This window comes from Notechis scutatus, chromosome 4, assembly GCF_049901735.1.
Source record: "Notechis scutatus isolate UNSWTSFEM ecotype Mainland chromosome 4, rNotScu1.2, whole genome shotgun sequence".
NCBI lineage: Eukaryota > Metazoa > Chordata > Lepidosauria > Squamata > Elapidae > Notechis > Notechis scutatus.
This window is the reverse complement of record NC_142012.1, coordinates 132,999,449-133,017,080: the sequence shown is the minus strand read 5'-3', so window position 1 is coordinate 133,017,080 and position 17,632 is coordinate 132,999,449. Positions and strand designations below refer to the sequence as shown.

At 39.7% G+C, this 17,632-nt stretch overlaps 1 protein-coding gene across 1 annotated transcript; it reads right to left on the bottom strand.

Annotated features, from left to right (window-relative positions):
* Positions 1 to 9,519: 9,519 nt before the first annotated feature.
* MRI1 (methylthioribose-1-phosphate isomerase 1) lies at positions 9,520 to 17,406 on the bottom strand. The gene is made up of 6 exons (XM_026663981.2): positions 17,185 to 17,406; positions 12,759 to 13,000; positions 12,507 to 12,676; positions 11,540 to 11,716; positions 10,408 to 10,632; positions 9,520 to 9,926 (listed from the first exon to the last, which is right to left on the bottom strand). Exons 1-6 carry the CDS (start codon positions 17,314 to 17,316, stop codon positions 9,793 to 9,795), a joined length of 1,080 nt encoding a protein of 359 aa, XP_026519766.1. The 5' UTR covers positions 17,317 to 17,406; the 3' UTR covers positions 9,520 to 9,792.
* Between the last annotated feature and the right edge of the window lie 226 nt (positions 17,407 to 17,632).

Below are 17,632 nucleotides of genomic sequence, written 5' to 3'. Positions count from 1 at the left end.
TTGCTTGAAAGAAATTCTCAAAGAGAAGTTTGAAGTTTTACGATTTCAAACAACCTGCAGTTTAATTAACAGATAAGCGAAGGAGGACACAACAAATAAAACTCTGATCAAACTGACTGTCTTGTCTCTAAAAGAAAGAAAGCTGTAAAAAATATAGCCAGAGAAAATAAATAATAAATAAATAATAGTAATAATAAATAAAATGCATCAGGTTTACCAAATTTATTGTGAAAATGACTTTACAGTAAATCCAAATAAAAACAAAAAATAGAAAACTTTAATTCTTTCTCATGCAGAAATCATTTTAAAACAGTGGACAGAGTTCAGATGCCACCTAGTGCCAAAAACATAGTTTTAGGTCTAGAGACAAAAGTACAAAATAAATAGGATATTTTTAAAAACATTTTAATTAAACAAATGCAAGAAATGTTTTTCATTTGAAGAATCCCTGGCCCCAAACTACACAAGAAAAGAAGGTAACCAAAAGTACATTTTCTGAAAGATACAAATTAAATAAAAAATTACAAATTAAATACTTTTATAAAGATTTTTAATTATTTCTACTACATCTGAATATCTAACCCTACTGCCTCTTCTGGCCATTACAAGTCACATAGTTTCTGTAGTTGTTAAAATAAATAATCAACAATAGTTGGAATAAATAATAATTTATTACCATGTGGATTAGAAATGGTACATATTGTAGCAAATGTTACAAAGCCATAACAATAATCTAATCTTAGGGTATTCATTTTAGTGAAAAAAAATTGTTAACTTGCTCTTGATACATAGATATAACAAGAGCAGCCTTCTACAATGAACATTTTTATGGTTGCTAATTGTTTGACCCATGATACACAACGGAAATGCCAGCAGGAAAAAAAATCACAACAATAATTGGTTTTAACCTTTCCAACAAAAGCATTAAATAGGCATTACAACATCCAGAGAGAGAAATTATTTTTAATATACCCAACATCCACACTGATGAAAGAGAAACTGCAGAGAAATCTCACGCCCAGAACATCCCCCCAAAGCAATTAATCCAGGCTGTGCAGAAACACAAGGCTGCGCCGCCCACATGGCCCGCAGGAACCCTCCCCACCCACTCACTCCTTACCCGGTAAACTTGCCTGCTAAATTTTTATTTTTCCTTTTTCTGACCATCATCTGTTCTGCTGTACCGGGAGATTTAGATTAGTTAGGAATCAGGAAATGGTTGGATTTCTTGCTTTTTAGTTAATCTTTAGATCTTCGGCTCTGCTTTTAAACACAGCCGAACGTCCCTTAGGACTGAAGATTTGCTTGCAAGAAAATTCAGTGCAGACTCATGGCAAGCAAAATTTGAGAGACTGAGCTAGCCGATGGCAGATAGATAGATCACTGAATGATTCTGTGAGCAATTCAATCTGCTTGCCTGCTTTGCCTGATTTTGAGTAAAAGTTGCTCTGTTTTTATAAAAAAATCAATATTTATATAAATATTTATAATATTCACATGATCACCAAGCCACACCCACAAATTAGGCCATGCACACAGAACTGGTTAGTGGTCCCTGAGATCTAAAATTATGAGTTTGGTGGTCCCTGAGGTCCAAAAAGTTGGCGACCCCTGATTTAAGGCATACCTAATGAGAATTCTCGCAGATTAGTCACATACTGGGTTTTCTAAAAGCTTCTCTTGACAGCCTATTTAAATTATCCTGACCTTAAGCAAATTTTCACATTAGGATTTTTCATGAACATAGTGCGTCAAGAACCCATCTGTGAATTGGTGAAACAAAAAATAATTAGGGTCAGTCAAACACAACCAAACTATACAGAACATTTACCAAGGTAGTGATCAGGTGTGTTACAGTAGTAATAACTTCAAATTCAGTTCATTTAATTGATTTAGCTTTTTTTTAAAAAAAAAAATAGGGTTAGATCTGCAGCTGCTGAAAATTATAGTCAATCAAAGCTAGCATAACCTCTTTTTTTTTTCCCAGTAAGTTAAATTTAGATTCCTTTGAGCTATACTTTTGGAAAATGATTGGTTGCAAATTTAAAATCTTCTATATATATTCTGAAGCACTAAGAAATTTAAATGCTTTAAAAAACAGATTTATGAACTATTATTGTTTTCATTCTGTCCAATTAAAATGGCCCATACCTTTATAGAACCCCACAAATCCTTCCTTTCTATATGAGATTTCATTTCAGCATTAATTCTGCTGTCTCAAAACAGTTAAGGAACAGAATATTTGAAGGGTTCAAAGCATTTCAATACATAATCACAGTACTTCTATTAACAGAAGATGAGTTGACTATGAAACAATAGAGATTAAATTTCTATTTTGATCATGTTTCTGGATTAATGCAATTTCTGATACACATTTATTCATGCTTTTGTTTATACATCAGTAAGTGAAATATGAGCAGTGTTCATATTCATATGCATCCATTATACAATTTCCTTTTGGGATTAGCAGTGTTACTTAAGGAACAGAAAGAGTAGGAAAGAGTAAGGAAAGAGAAGCAGTTCTGGTGGCCTAGAGGTGGAGTTCTCTCCTCACAATTAGGAGGCTATGAGTTCAATCCTAGGTAGAGCCTAATAATCGGAATAGATTCTCCTGCTTGAGCAGGGGGTTGGACTAGGTGACCTCCAAGGTCCCTTCCAGCTCTATTATTCTATGAAAGGAAATCTAGTTAGCATCAAAACCATTCAAAATTTCTTCTCCATACTTTTCTATCCTTGCAAACTATCCTTTCTTCCACTATGTCCATATATTGTGTCATAAACTGTCTTTGGAGTTTTAAATTTTCACTTTTTTTCTTCTTTGAGGATCTCATGAATTTTATCAAATTACATTTTAAGTCTTTCTCTTTTTTTCAACTCATTCATTTTCCCCCCAAAGTTTTTATTTTTTACAACAAACATATGAACAAAACATAAAAACATAAAGCCCTCTTTCAATTATATACATACAGTGTGTCAGGCCCTCCTCTGTCACCGTCTCTATGGGACGGTTTAGGTCCGTTGGGACCATCAGCAGCAATCTTAGAGCTTAAAGATCACATGCTGTACCACTGCGACGCAAGCTCTGCCCCTCCACCTCAACTCATTCATTTTTCATGTGTGTGTGTGTGTGTGTGTGTGTGTGTGTGTGTGTTGAATTTCAATTTGCAATTATTCAGTCCACCTCAGTAAACATTTTACATTCTCCTCACATACTTTTTGTATTTAAACCATATTCATTCAAAATAATTCCCGTATATGTTTTTAATTTTTATTTGTTACTATAGAAACTATCCCATTCCACTGCACTGAAGTTTTATCTTTCTCCTTCTTCACCCAACTTTCATTTCAAAATAGCACATTGTAGAATTTCATCTTATTCTGATGAAAAGTAATGACAAATAAATGGCCTGTTGTGAGGAATGAATTTTGTCTAATAGAAAACGGGGAAAACTGTTGTTATAAAGAATCAGCTTGCAAGATCTGAGGTAGTCAAGGAGGAACTTAAATGTCATGTCATGCATTCACATCTTATATTTGTCATGTGCATTGATCCTAAATAGTTAACCCACTGAAAGTAAAGCAGGAGTAAGCCAATGGTGACCTCTGCCATGAACCGTATTATTTCAGGCTATCATCTTTGAATTTCTTTGCCTGTTCTACAATACAGAGATCAGTAATAGGTCATACTTTTATATCTACCAAGCTTAGGTTTACAGAAAATGTATTACAAAAGATTTCCTGGTACAAAACTCCTATATTGGAAGGCAATGCTGCAGAGACTCTGTTGCCGTAAGATTAAAATCATGTGAGATACAACATCAAAGGACCTTAAGAATAGTTTTGATAATGGTGCATTAGCAATAGCATTTAGACTTATATATTGTTACAGCGCTTGACAGCACTCTCTGAGTCAGGGGTTGCCAACCTTTTAGACCTCAGGGACCAGCAAACTCATAATTTTAAATCCCGAGGACCACTAATATAAATAAAAAATATATATTTAATATAAAATTTTCATTTTATATTAAATATAAATTTAATGGTAAAATTAATTTTAATATATACATGAATATGAATATGAATATGAATATGAATATGGATATGGATATGAATATATATATATATATATATATATATACACCTGGTTGGGATGTGTTTGACAGGTATCAGGGGGATCTGTTTGTGCCCAGGTGTTTGCCTGGCTTGTGGTGTGGAGATTTTTTTTGTTTGTGAGTGCAGGCTTCCAAATGATTGACAGCCTGGTGGAATCATCTCTTCTATTCATGCTTTCTGGTCTTTTTCAATCTCTATGGCTTCTCTGATGATTCTGTGATTAGGGTTTTCTATAGTGGCCAGGGTTTTGGTGCCATTGAAGTTGATGCTATGACCTGTGGCTTCCATGTGTTGGACTAGTGAGGAAGTGTGTTCCAGCTTTTGACTGCATTTTGTGTTCATCCAGGCGGGTGCTTATTCTTCTATTGGTCTGTCCAATGTATGTGGCCGGGCATGATGCTGGGGACTTCGTATATGCCTTGGTTTTCCAGGTCAATTTTATCTTTGGGGTTGCTAAGGATGGCTGCTATTTTTCTGTCTGTTTTGAAGGCAGTCCTGATGTGATGTCTGTGTAGTACCTTACTAATTTTGTCTGTAGTACCTCTTATGTAGGGCAGGACAGCTGTTCCATAGGTCTGTTCATCTTCTGGGTCTCTATTATGTTTCAGTGTGTTTTTGTGGATCAAGCTGGTGATTTTGCTTTTGTGGAAGCCCATTGGCTGTCAGTACTTTAGTCAGGGTGCATAGTTCAGTCTTAATGTGTGTCTTGTCTGCCAGGCGTTTGGTTCTGGTAATTAGTGTTTTAGCCACGGAGTTTATCTGTGCTGGGTGGTGGTGGGATTGGGCGTTGAGGTAGCGGTTGGTGTGGGTTTTCTTCTGGTATATGGTGTGTCCTAGTGTGCCATCTGTTTTTTTGTAGATTAGTACATCTAGGAATGGTAGTTGTTTGTTTGTTTCTGTTTCCATGGTGAACTTGATTTTGGGGTGTGCGCTGTTTAGGTGTGTTAGAAATTGTTTAGGTTTTCTTGTCCATGGGGCCAAATCACGAATGTGTCATCGATGTATCTTAACCATAGTTTGGGTTTGAGGATGGCATTGGCCAGGGCTCTGGATTCGAATTCTTCCATGAACAGGTTTGCAATGACAGGTGACAGTGGTGATCCCATGGGAGCTCCTTCTATTTGTTTGTATCTTTGTCCTTTGTATATGAAATATGTGTTGGTTAAGCAGTGTTCTGTTAGTTCCATGAGGTGTTTAGCTGGTTGGTATTTATTTTTGATGATTTCAAGGGTCTCTTTTATCGGGACTTGAGTGAATAGTGAAACCACGTCAAAACTTACAAGCAGATCTTCTTGCTCCACGTGTAGATCTTTGATCATTTCAAGAAGTGGTATGAGTTTTTTGAGAAGCTGCTGTTTCAGCATGGGGCTGTAGCTCTTTTTGCTAGGTGTTTAGCTAGGTTTTGTAGTGGTGCTCCTCTGGAGCTGACTATGGGTCTGAGAGGTATGCCTTCTTTGTGTATTTTTGGGAGGCCGTATAGTTTGGGGCATCTGGAAGATTTCTCTGGGTATGATCGCGTGTTGGATCTCTTTGCTTATGTGGCTGGTTATAATTTTCTTCTTGGTTAATTTTTCCAGATATGTGGTTGGGTCTGTGTTTATGGGTTTGTATGTGGAGTCTTGGAGTAGGTCTGTCAATTTTGTTTCGTAGTCTTTTCTGTCCATTACTACAGTGGCATTCCCTTTGTCTGCTGGGAGGATGATTATGCTGCTATCTCTTTTCAGGGTTTGTAGTGCTTTGATTTCATTTTTCTGTAAGTTGCTTTTTGGTGGTTTGCTTGTGCATAAGATGTTGGTAACTTGGTGTCTTATTTTATCAGCTTCATCTGTATTTAATTTAGTTAGGCTGGATTCTACTGCACATATGATGGATTCTGTGGGGATTTTTTGGGGTGCTATAGCATAATTGAATCCTTTGGTTAGGACATCTGTTTCTGTTTTGGTGAGTTCTCTGTTGGAAACGTTGTGCACTAATTGTTTCAGGTGTTGTTGTGAGTTGTTGGGGGTTTTCTTGTCATGTTCTAATTTCTTTAGTTTTTTTCAATAATTTTTCTTGTTTGTAAATGCCTTCAGAATCAGCTCTCCAAGTTGTAAGTTGTTTTATCTTGTCCCAAAGTAGAGGGTGGATTTTGCTGCTCAGTTCCAGGTGTAGTGCTAGCAAATCTTTGTTTAACTGATCTAATCGGAATCTCTTATTGTGGAGCTCGCTCCTTAGTAAAGCCATTTCAGTTCTTTTCAGGATACGTTTAGTGGCTGCTGTGCTTTGATGAAATGTTAATTTGAAGCAGGTTGGTGTAGTATTGTTGTCCTGCAGCTGCGTAGAATTGGAGGTCACATAGTATTCCTGCTCTTTAATTTCCAGTTTCTCGTAGGTTTTGATCTGGCTGTTTATTTCCTCCCGTAGAGGTTTGATATTTGTTTTCTTAAGTTTTCAGGGTACTTACATGTATGGTGTTCGGCTTGGTTGGGTATTTTCCCACGTCATTGTAGTTGTTCTTTTAAAGTTGTAGCAACGTATATATAGTTTTCTGAGGTTCTCACGGGTATTTGTATGTGGATTTGATTATTCGGGTTTTCTCCCGCGTAAGATTGGAAGTATCTAGGCAACGTTTCGATGAAGTCTCATTCATCATCTTCAGGCTTGTGTCTTCTGCTCTGTGCTTCTCAGAGTAATGTGAGCTTGCAGCTGCTTCTTCCTTTTAACTGCTAGTGGGGGTGTGACTTGATTGGGTGGGGGCTTCACCAGACCCACACCCACGAGGGCCACACAAGATGCTACCACCACACTTCCACATAGAAAGCAGACTCACACCCACACAGAAGATGAGACACGACCATGAACCAGAAGCCACACCGCAGCTGCATCACTACCCGCTTCAAACCCCTCCGAGCCACATATGAAGCGAACTGACACCCACCATGAAGATGCTGCACAACCACGAACTCGAAGCCAAACAGCAGGATCACAGCTCACCAGCTCAAATCCCCCAGCAACTAAGACTAACCTGAGTACAACCAAGCCCCCACCTGAACAGAACACACCTCCAGCCAATCAGAACACGGACAACCCCCCAACCAATCAGAACACAGCCAAACCCCCAACCAATGAGAACACACCCCCACCCAATCAGAACACAGCCAAGCCCCCACCCAATCAAGTCACACCCCCACTAGCAGTTAAAAGGAAGAAGCAGCTGCAAGCTCACATTACTCTGAGAAGCACAGAGCAGAAGACACAAGCCTGAAGATGATGAATGAGACTTCATCGAAACGTTGCCTAGATACTTCCAATCTTACGCGGGAGAAAACCCGAATAATCAAAGATCCACATACAGAAGCCTGATGATGGCAGATGAGATTCTGCTGAAACGTTGCTACAACTTTAAAAGAACAACTACAATGACGTGGGAAAATACCCGAACAAAGCTGAATGCCATACATGTAAGTACCCGCGAAAACTTAAGAAAATATATATATATATACATAAATATAAATATAAATAATATAAATATAAATTTTAATATAAAAATGGCCTGGTGGTCATATGGGTGGGTGGGCCTGGCCAAGCCGACATCACTTCTTTGCCCTTGTTATTCTGTCTGTCTCATTTCTCTCTCTCTCTCTCTCTCTCTCTCTCTCTCAGTCCCTGGGAGCGTGGGGGGCGGAAAGGTGGTGGGAATCTGACATGGTTGGTCGCCTTGACTTTGCTGCAGAAGATAAGCCGAAAGAGCAAAATAAGGCGGGAAAAGCTCCAGGTTGTTTTGAGTGCCTCCATAGCCATCTGGAGAGTGAAGAGGAGAGGGGGAGATTCCTAAGGAACTGGCCTCGTGGTGCGAGCTTCATTGATTCGGCCGGCACTTTCAGAAGCAGCCGACTCATGCTGCAGAGTTGCGGAAGGGAGAAACTCTTGGAGGAAAGTTCATCAAAAGTTGCAGTCCTTCACATGCACTCTTCACGCCCCCCCACTCCAATCCTGAAGATCACCAGGTTAGAAAAGGGCTGCCAGGGAAAAGGGCAATGAGGCTTTTCTCTCCTGGATTGCAACCTTTGGCACGTCAGGGTGTCAACTTTGCAGGGATTTTGCTTTGTTCTCTGTCTCTGTCTCTGTCTCTGTCTCTCTCTTCCGCCGGTGGTACCACCCGTTGCCGACAAGGGTGTGACTGGGCGAACGTGGGTGGAGCCAACCAGGGGTGATTGTTCAGCTCAGCGAACTGAACCGTCCCTACCACCTGGTGCGAGGTACTCGAAATTCACCACTGCTTCAGAGGCTTCAAATGAAGGGAGTGAAGGAGGGGGAGGCTTATAATCATGGTTTTGATTATAAGCCTCCCCACTCCCCTTGTTTGAATGCTGTCCCAGGCCGGCTGGGAACCGATTTGGAGACCAGTGAGCCCCGCCCCCTCTTGCCTTGGAAAAGTCCTCTCCCAGCCTTCGAAATTGGTTCCAAAGGCAGCAAGGAAGCCGCAGGGGGCTGCTGCCAGCCACATTTGAATGTCGCTCCTCTAACTTGGAGATTGGACAACGAATGCCACTTGCATTTGCACAGCATCAGGGAAGGGGTGGGGGGAGGGGAAAGGATCCTCTGAACTGGTATCACCTCCTGCCTCTTGCCTCTGCACATCGAGGAGGTTGAGCGGCTGCCAGAGATGCTCTCAAGGGAAGATGTTGCAAGTGGGAGGCTCGACCTCCCCCAGAAGCTTCTCTTCCTCCTCGACAGAAGCGCTCATGCGCAAAGCACTCACTGCCCCTCTGTCCCCTGATAAGCTGCCTCCTTCCCACTGAGCGTGTGAGTGCTTCTGGCAAGGAGGAAGAGGGGGTTGAGCCTCTCCCTTGCAACATCTTCACCTGTGGGGAGCTGCTTCCTGCGCCTCAGGAGGTCCGTGCTCTTCCCACTGTTGCTCGGCCTCGATGCACTGAGGCGGGAGGCAGCAGCCACGACATAGGAGACTGCAGAATTGCCCCACCTCCCCGCCTCAGCATGCTGAGGCCCACCAAAATGTTCTCATGGCCCACCAGTGGACCACGGCTGACCGGTTGGCAACCGCTACTCTGAGTGGTTTACAATGTCAGCATATTGGCCCCAACATCTGGGTCCTCATTCTACTGACCTATGAAAGATGGAAGACTGAGTCAACCTTGAGCCCCTGTCAGGACTGAACTCCAGATTGTGAGCACAGTTAGCCTGCAATACTGCATTCTAACCACTGTGTCACCAGGGCAGTGAACGCATAGTAGAACATCAATAAAGAAACCTAAGCAGGAAATGAAAAACAATTCAGATAAAGAATTATACTATACATATTTTTTTAAAAAAAATAGCTTGAAGTCAAAGAAAAATTATGTCAGAGTATGACTCAATAATTCCAAAACCAAGCAATCCTCACAAAGCCATAGTAGACAAAACTCAAGAAGCAAACATTATTTAATTTGCTGAATTTGCAAATGAACATTTGATAATAAAATTGCAGAAATATCAAGCATTTTTATCAGACTCTAAAATCTCTAATACAATTTCCCCAGACCAGTGGTATTCAGAGGTACTGGAATTACAATTTTCAGTTGTACAAAATTCTGCATCCCAAACATCTATAAAGATGCCAGATTAGGGAAATAAGCCCTAGTAACGATTGTTGAAGATTAGGTTCACATCCTATCTGGAAACAGCTTAACTTAGGGTTTTTTATATTTTATGCACTTCCCGTGTCAGAGCTTCCTGAAGTTCAGCAGGAGGAAAGACTCCAAACTCAGTGACAATACCACCAGTTATCAGTTCATGAGGAGTGACATCAAAGGCTGGATTCCAAACACCAATGCCTAGGAAGAAAGAAAGTATATGTGCTGTTCCATTAGTGTTATATAACAGATGTATTTATTTCATTAATGATAAATGTTATGGCTTAGTTTTAAAAAAACAGGAAACAAGCATCTCTAAAAAGAGAAGATGCAAAAAGGATGTCTAAATGCTTTACAACTAAAAAAAATTACACAAATGGTAGGCAACTTGATGTCCTTTCAAGAAACTTGGGACTAAATTTCCATAATCAATTGTCATTCTTCAAAAAGTAGATAATAGCTTACTAGACTGTCATGCATCCAAGGAGATTCAAGTCAGAATATATTTTCTTGATCAATGATGACTTACTCAAAATATATACATCATCTAGATTCATGTAAGCTGGGGCAGCTACTGTTAGATAACTGATTACAAATAATACTGAAAATATTAGTATTCTATCATCTCTCCTTTCTTTACATACAACCTTTGTTTACATATAACCTTCCAACGTTTTGCTACCTGGTGCTGCAATTCGTACAGCATTGACGTCTGTCAGTTCCTGGCTTGGCCGCTCCTCAATAACGATCTGCCCTCCATGTTTTAATTGCAGGTCACAGGAAGTGCTGGGTGCTGCCACATAGAAGGGAATCCCATGGTATCTTGCAGCAATTGCCAGTTGATAAGTACCAACTTTATTGGCAGTGTCTCCATTAGCAACAACCCTGTCTGCTCCCACAATGACAGCTGGATTACAAAAAGAAGGACAATGGCAATTAAAAGCCTAATGTTAAATGTAACTGCCACACTATTCAGAATAAAGAATAAGGGGAAAGTAGAAGAGAACAAGGAGAGCTTGCTGTGGGTTGTTTTGGGTTTGTTTGTTTTTACAAAATTTCCCTAGTGCCAATTGTATTCCTGCTCCGCATTTTCCAGAATCAGGTACATGTTCCCAAAAGTTTTTAAAATTTCCTCAATGTGGAAGAGAGGGAACAATTCATTATTTTTCTTGTTCTTTATGCCATCTCCTAGTCGGCTTGTTGATTAAATTCCTAATGGTTGGGTTCACACAATACATAAGATAAAACTTAACAAGTCAGATGATGGCTTGGCATGTCACGTGTACTAGGCTATTCAGTAAGAAAATATAATCAGGGATCAGCATATAGAAAACAGAACTATACCTTTCACAGAACCAAGCCATATATTTTTATATGCATAGTAGCAGCAGTCCTCCCAGAATTTCAAGCCCTTTCATCTGAAATCCTTTTAAGTGAAGATTAGAGATTCAAACTGAGACTCCTTACATAACAAACATTGCTTTCAACTCTGACTTCCATGTAGCCATGTTCTTCCTTCCAACAAGATTCTCCTTTGGATGTCTGTACATGGTTACTATTGCCAATTCTACCAAGGAATTCTGAAGGCTGGAACTAAACTTTTAGTGGTCATTAAGTTTGTTTATTATACAACTAAATAGAATGCCCAATACCAAGACATCAGTATTGCTAAGATGACCTGAGCAGCATTTTCCTTAATAACCTGCGCTCTTGAACTCTTGGCCAACCATTGACACACATGTACACTCATATCCTAGCATGAAATCTAGAAATGACAGGAGTAATGCAGAAAAAGAAGAAAACAAGACACCTACCTGTTATCTTTTTTTCTTTCATTGCCAAGGAGGCCATGCTATCAGCAATGAGTGTTGAAGGCACCTGCTCATATACTAATTCATAAGCAGTCAGCCGGGCCCCCTGATTGTATGGCCTTGTTTCAGTACAGTAAACATGCTCCAGACAACCCCTGGCATGTAACGAGCGAATGATACCTATGAAGCAATGTTACAAACAAGTCAGAATAACAAACCATATAAAAGGCTACAAGCTGTCAACATACCAAGCAATTTGGAGTCTTCCTTCAGATGTTGAGAGCTGAAATCTTAACAAACTTGAAACACCGAGGAAGGCCATTATAAGAGGTGACATCTCTTACAACCAGTACTTGCACTTACAACCACTATAGCGTCCCCATGGTCACGTGATCAAAATTCAGATGCTTGAGAACTGGCATGCATTTACAATGGTTGCAGCATCCTAGGGTAATATGATCACTATTTACAACCTTTCCAGCCAGCAAAGTCAATGGGAAAATCTAGATTCATTTAGCAACACAACTCTTTTTACAACTGTAGTGATTTCCGTAACAACCATGACAAAAAAGGGCATAAAATTGGGCCAACTCACTTAAGCCTCTTGTTTGTTTGTTTACTTGTGTCAGAAACATCACAATTAAAATAAGGAATACTTTATGTCATTAAACTGATAAAATTGTATGTCACTTTAATTGTATAAAACATAAAAGGAGCGTGCCCAAAGAATGCATGCTATTAACACATTTGGGAGTCCCCTGGACAACTGCTTAATAGTAGGAAATTGCTCATCCTTTCAATTGAGAAGCATCCAAGGTGTGGCAATTTCCAACAATCTTGCTTAGCAATGGAAATTCTGATCCCAACTATGGTTGTAAGTCAAGGACTAACTGTACTACCATAACCTCTTACCCTTTTGTCACAAAGGACAGAAATGGTAATGCTTCTGGAATGCAGAGATGCCACTTACCAAGTGCAGTGCCATAACCAGCAGTGGCCAATGAGCCAGTGTTGCAGTGAGTCAGGACTCTCACTTTGTCCTGCCCTGCATGTTGCAAAAGATGGCAAGCTCCATGTTCCCCAATGCTTTTGTTGTCTTCCAGGTCTTTGTCCAGCAACGCTTCTGTCCAGTTGATCACACTACAATAAGAGGTTATACAAACTTGCATGTTTCTTGCTAACAGTTTGGGGGCAGAAAGAAGATAGGGTCTTGAACCCTCACCTTTCTCGTAAACTATCTGGAGTAGTCCCTTCATGTTTTGCCTCCTGCTGGACAAAATGTTCCAGCTCCTGAGCTGCCCGGGCCATGTTGACAGCAGTAGGTCTGGCACTTATTAAGTAGCTTAGTGAGTCCAACACAAAAGTCTCCAGGTTACCCAAACTCGGTTCTTCATTTCTTTTATTATGCAATTCCACTGCCAAACTCAGACAACCTATAATGGCAATGGCTGGAGCGCCTCGCACCTAAGAAGAGATATTTATTTTCAGTTTAAAATAAACACACATAGAAAGCGAGGAACTTCATATTCAACACAAATAGAATCAGGTAGAAAAGACTGTACATTGGGGTAACACCAAGCCAAAATTAACACCTAATGGCTGTTCTCATAAAATGACTGTCCAAGGACAGGCTTGACTTGCTCATCAAATGAGCACCACAAAGTTGCATTTACTAGAAGGCCAATGGGTAAACTTGCTCCTGGATATCTTTTCAATCCTCCAGCATGCTCTTTTTCATCCCTAGGCTTTCAGTTTACATGTTATCTCCCCCCCGCCACATAGATAAGAATATTTCTTATAAGGTCTTGCCTTCAATATCCACTGATTAAAAATTTTCCAATGAGCCAATGGAATCTATATGAGATCTAGAGACATGAATGTAAATTTAAGAAATACTGCTGTGTCATTTTTTCAATATTTTTTAACTAAAGGAATCTACAACAAAATAATAAGAGAGGGTAGGAAGCTTCATAGGAAACAAGGTAAGTGTATGGTACACAGGGTCAAAACTGTTTATAAATACTGAAATGTTTCTAAAATAATGGAAAAGATTATTTGGAATTATCTGATCCGAATTTTAAAACGACAACTTCAAACATTTAGAAAAATGACCTGATGGAAATTAAGTCCTACTAAGAACACTTGAAAAGAGAAACAGGAGAGATAAGATCACAGTTTGACAGATTGCTAACACAGAAGGTGAAACAGAGTGCTTTTCTATTAAACTTGAAGACCAAACATGAACCAATAGGTGGAAATATTAAAGTAAACTGAAAGCCTAGGGATGAAAAAGAGCATGCTGGAGGATTGAAAAGATATCCAGGAGCAAGTTTACCCATTGGCCTTCTAGGATAAAATTATGATAAATTTTGTTCACACAGTTAATTGAATGGTTTCTTAACCTGATTTTTGTAATTTGCATGTCCCATAAATTAATCAGATTAATTAGGTTTGCAGAAAAAAATAGGCTAAAAAAGATTGTACAATATACTGAACATCCATCTTTTTCTTATGAGGAATTTGCTTAATGCAGGGATGGTTGCCCTCTTCCACTGAGTACGCAGCTTTGGGAGGGACGCACAGGGAGCGGTGAGGGAGGAAGGAGACACCCACCTAGCCAGCCAGATGAGCTGAATTAACCCTGGTGATCAATGGATGTGAGGGTGATCTGGCTGCGACATCTGTCACCCCATTGATCGCCAGGGTTGATTCGCTTAATGCAAGTAATCTAATAGGGAAAGGATTTCCAGGTATTCATCCTGGAAGAGATCAGGAGGGCCAAGACTTTGTAGTAGAAAGAGAGCATGCCAACATTCCAAGAATAATAAAAGTGAGATAGATAGAAATAAATAATTTGTATTGCAACAATGGGTTCATTTATATATTTTGCTGGTTTTGTAAATGTATTTACAGTACCATATTACAGTGGCAATTAATGCAGTTGGAATAGTTCATGATGGACACCTATCTATCACTAGAAGTCAAAAAATCTTGATGGCACATAGTCATCTGTAAATATATTTTACTGATTAATATTTTATTAATATTAAATTTTGTGTTGTAAGATTTCTAGAATCAGAAGAGTAGTTGGCATGTAAAATTAGTTTTATAAATCTGCTAAATCTAGCCATATGAACCCCAATATTTCAATGATTTTGCAGTGGAACGGTATGACTTGAGATGAAGCAGATTCTTTCTGGAAATATTTAGTGAGATAAACTAAACAAAAATATGATTCCCAACATCATGCCTATTAATTTAAGTCTACAAAGCCATACTTTATATAAGTATATATTAAATAAGAATCTATAACTCTTTTTAAGTCCTCACCTATTCTGTTTCTAGAATAGCTAGTGCCTCCAGTTAGATTATTGAAAAACTATTTTTGATGGAAATATTTGTGATGTTTAACACAACATCTTTCCACTGGCCAAATACCAGTGACTTCTCAAAGACCGATCTACTATGACTTAGTTCACATATTACACTAAAATATAGAAATAAGAAGTCTTCAGTTAACAGTAATTGGGACTGGAATTTCCAATGCTAAGTGATGTAGTTGCAAAAAGTGACAGCATTGCTTAACAATGGCAATCCTGCCAATCCCCACTGCTGTCATTAAGCAAGTATCATTAGTCATTAAGCAAGACCCAGGGAGTCTCAAGGAGGTCGGCAAGCAGGTAAGATGTGGCACACAGCGGAGCTGGGATTGGCTGCTGCAAGGCAGGGGAGGGGGTGAGTGGTAACCAGAACCACTTGTATCCTTTTTTACCAGCTTTCCCATTGACTTTTGTTGTGGGTGGCTAGCAGAGAAAGTCACAAATGGTGATCACTTGACCATAGGACGCTGCAACTATCTAAGTGCAGGCCAGTTGCCAAATGATGATCAAATGACCATACTTAGGGTGCCCAAACTTCAAGAACTGGACATAAGCTTTCTTTTTCAACACCTTGGTAAACAATTTGAACAATTGCTAAATAAATGCTTGGTAAGCAAGAATTGCCTGTAAATTGAATTTAACATACACGTGCAGTTACTCACTTAAATTAACTAGTTTTCCACTGCCTCCTGGTGGCCAATGTAATTGAAACCCTTACACAGGATATACATAGGGTAAAAATAGAAAAATCCCCTTTTCCCCCAAAGGTGGTACCGAAGTCATATAAATCTTTGTAAATAAGGATATAACATAACATCTGTATCTCTTTCTGGTCTGAGAGTTAAAAGAAATGGAAAGTAGACTATATTGATACCATTCTAATAATAAACTTGCACAGATTTATAGGATAAGAGATATATACCTTAGTAATGGTACCTGTGAAAAGAGATACTGGGATAGTAATCAATCAACAATACAATCAGCAGCATTGTTTGTTGCAAAAAATGCAAATGCAATTTTAAGGCTGCATCAGGATTTTTAATTCCCAAAAATTTGAACTACTTTTACATTGCTCAAGTCCCATCACAACAGAGGTGGTATTCAGCAGGTTCTGACCAGTTCTGGAGAATCGGTAGCGGAAATTTTGAGTAGTTCGGAGAACCAGCAAATACTACTTCTGACTGGCCCCACCCCTATCTATTCTCTGCCTCCCGAATCTCAGCTGATCAGCTGGGTCTTCTTTTGTTGCCCTGCACAGGATAATGGAGCTGGAAAGCAGGTTAGTGGGGTGGGGAGGGAATGAGATTTTGAAGTAACCTTCCCCCAGGAGTGGGGTAGGAATGGAGATTTTACAGTATCCTTCGCCTGCCTCACCACCAAGTCACGCCCAGAGAACTGGTAGTAAAAAATTTTGAATCCCACCACTGCATCACAAGAATTATATCCACCCAACATAATAAAAAAGTAAAAATACTGTATCAACTGTGGTAAGAATTACCTGTATACAATATCTTATACAATGGCTGAATTTGGATAAAACATGAACCACAATTCAACCCAAAGCCTTATTTAATCCTAGTGTGGTGAACAATCAATAGATAGCAATAGCAATAGCACTTAGATTTGTATACTGCTTCCTAGTGCTTTACACCACTCTCTAAGTGGTTTACACAGTCAGCATATTGCTCCCAACAATCTGGGTCCTCCTAGATGGGATCATAACGTTATTTTTGCTAGCACTACATACTGGCTGTTGGGGTTTTTGTAGCTTAAATTTGGTGCCCCAGATGTGGGTTGAATATGGAGTAAGATAATAGTAAGCATACCTGTGCAAATGATTTAGTCATTGTATGTCATATTAAAACCCAAACATGGATTGTTCACTTTGAATTAGCATGCTTTGTGAAGACTGCCCTTGTGGCTGAAAATACGAATTTTGGCTCACCATAGGAGCCAATTAGGATTGATTCAACACACTGAAAGACTACTTTATCTTTCTAATATGAACACAATCGCGACTCTTTTATCTGTTGTCTGAAATCCTTATGTTCCCTCACTTTTACTCTTAGCTTTGCAGCACTTTTAACTCTGCAGTTAAAAGTGAGTCAATCCTCAAAATCGGAGAGATTCTACAAAGACTTTGTAACACCAACGCCCCTCTGTACTACGTGGCGGTGAGTCCAATTACCGTGCTTTTTAGAGATACACGTGCAACGTTCTTTAGCTGAACTCGGCAATTGCTATCTGGTCCCACCCCCCTGGCAGCACCTTCATAGACCGAATGGCCTCCCAGCCCTGGCGAACGCTGCTTATTTCCTCATAGAGAGTCTGATGAGGCAGCAGAAGCTGGTTGAGAATCTGCAGGGATCCCCTGCGGTAGCGAAGCGCTTCCAAACTCATGGCGATCGCAATTCTGAAGTTGCATCGGTCGGAAGATCCCTGGTCACCTAAGACGCGACTGAATCGGCCCTTTGCCGACGTCTCTGCTGGGTCCTAAGAAACGTCGGCGCAAAATACCTTTTATTTATCTCAGGCTCATTTCATAGCATATCGGGCTACAGAACTCCGGATGATCAAAGGCGGCAGCAAAGCTTTTCTTAATATTTGTATCTGTATTTTGCCAGCGCAGACCTGGCACTCTAACTAAATCAGGATTAATTGTAGAATTTATAACCTTCTGGGGGAAATAGACACTTTCAAGAACATTATGCCTAAA

Excerpts from the sequence above, each read along its gene's own strand:
- MRI1 (XM_026663981.2), bottom strand. The coding sequence starts at position 17,316 with ATGAGTTTGGAAGCGCTTCGCTACCGCAGGGGATCCCTGCAGATTCTC. Across the intron at positions 12,677-12,758 it reads CCAGATAGTTTACGAGAAAG|TGTGATCAACTGGACAGAAG; the intron begins GTGAGGGTTCAA and ends CTCTTATTGTAG. Across the intron at positions 10,633-11,539 it reads GAAAGAAAAAAAGATAACAG|CTGTCATTGTGGGAGCAGAC; the intron begins GTAGGTGTCTTG and ends TTTGTAATCCAG.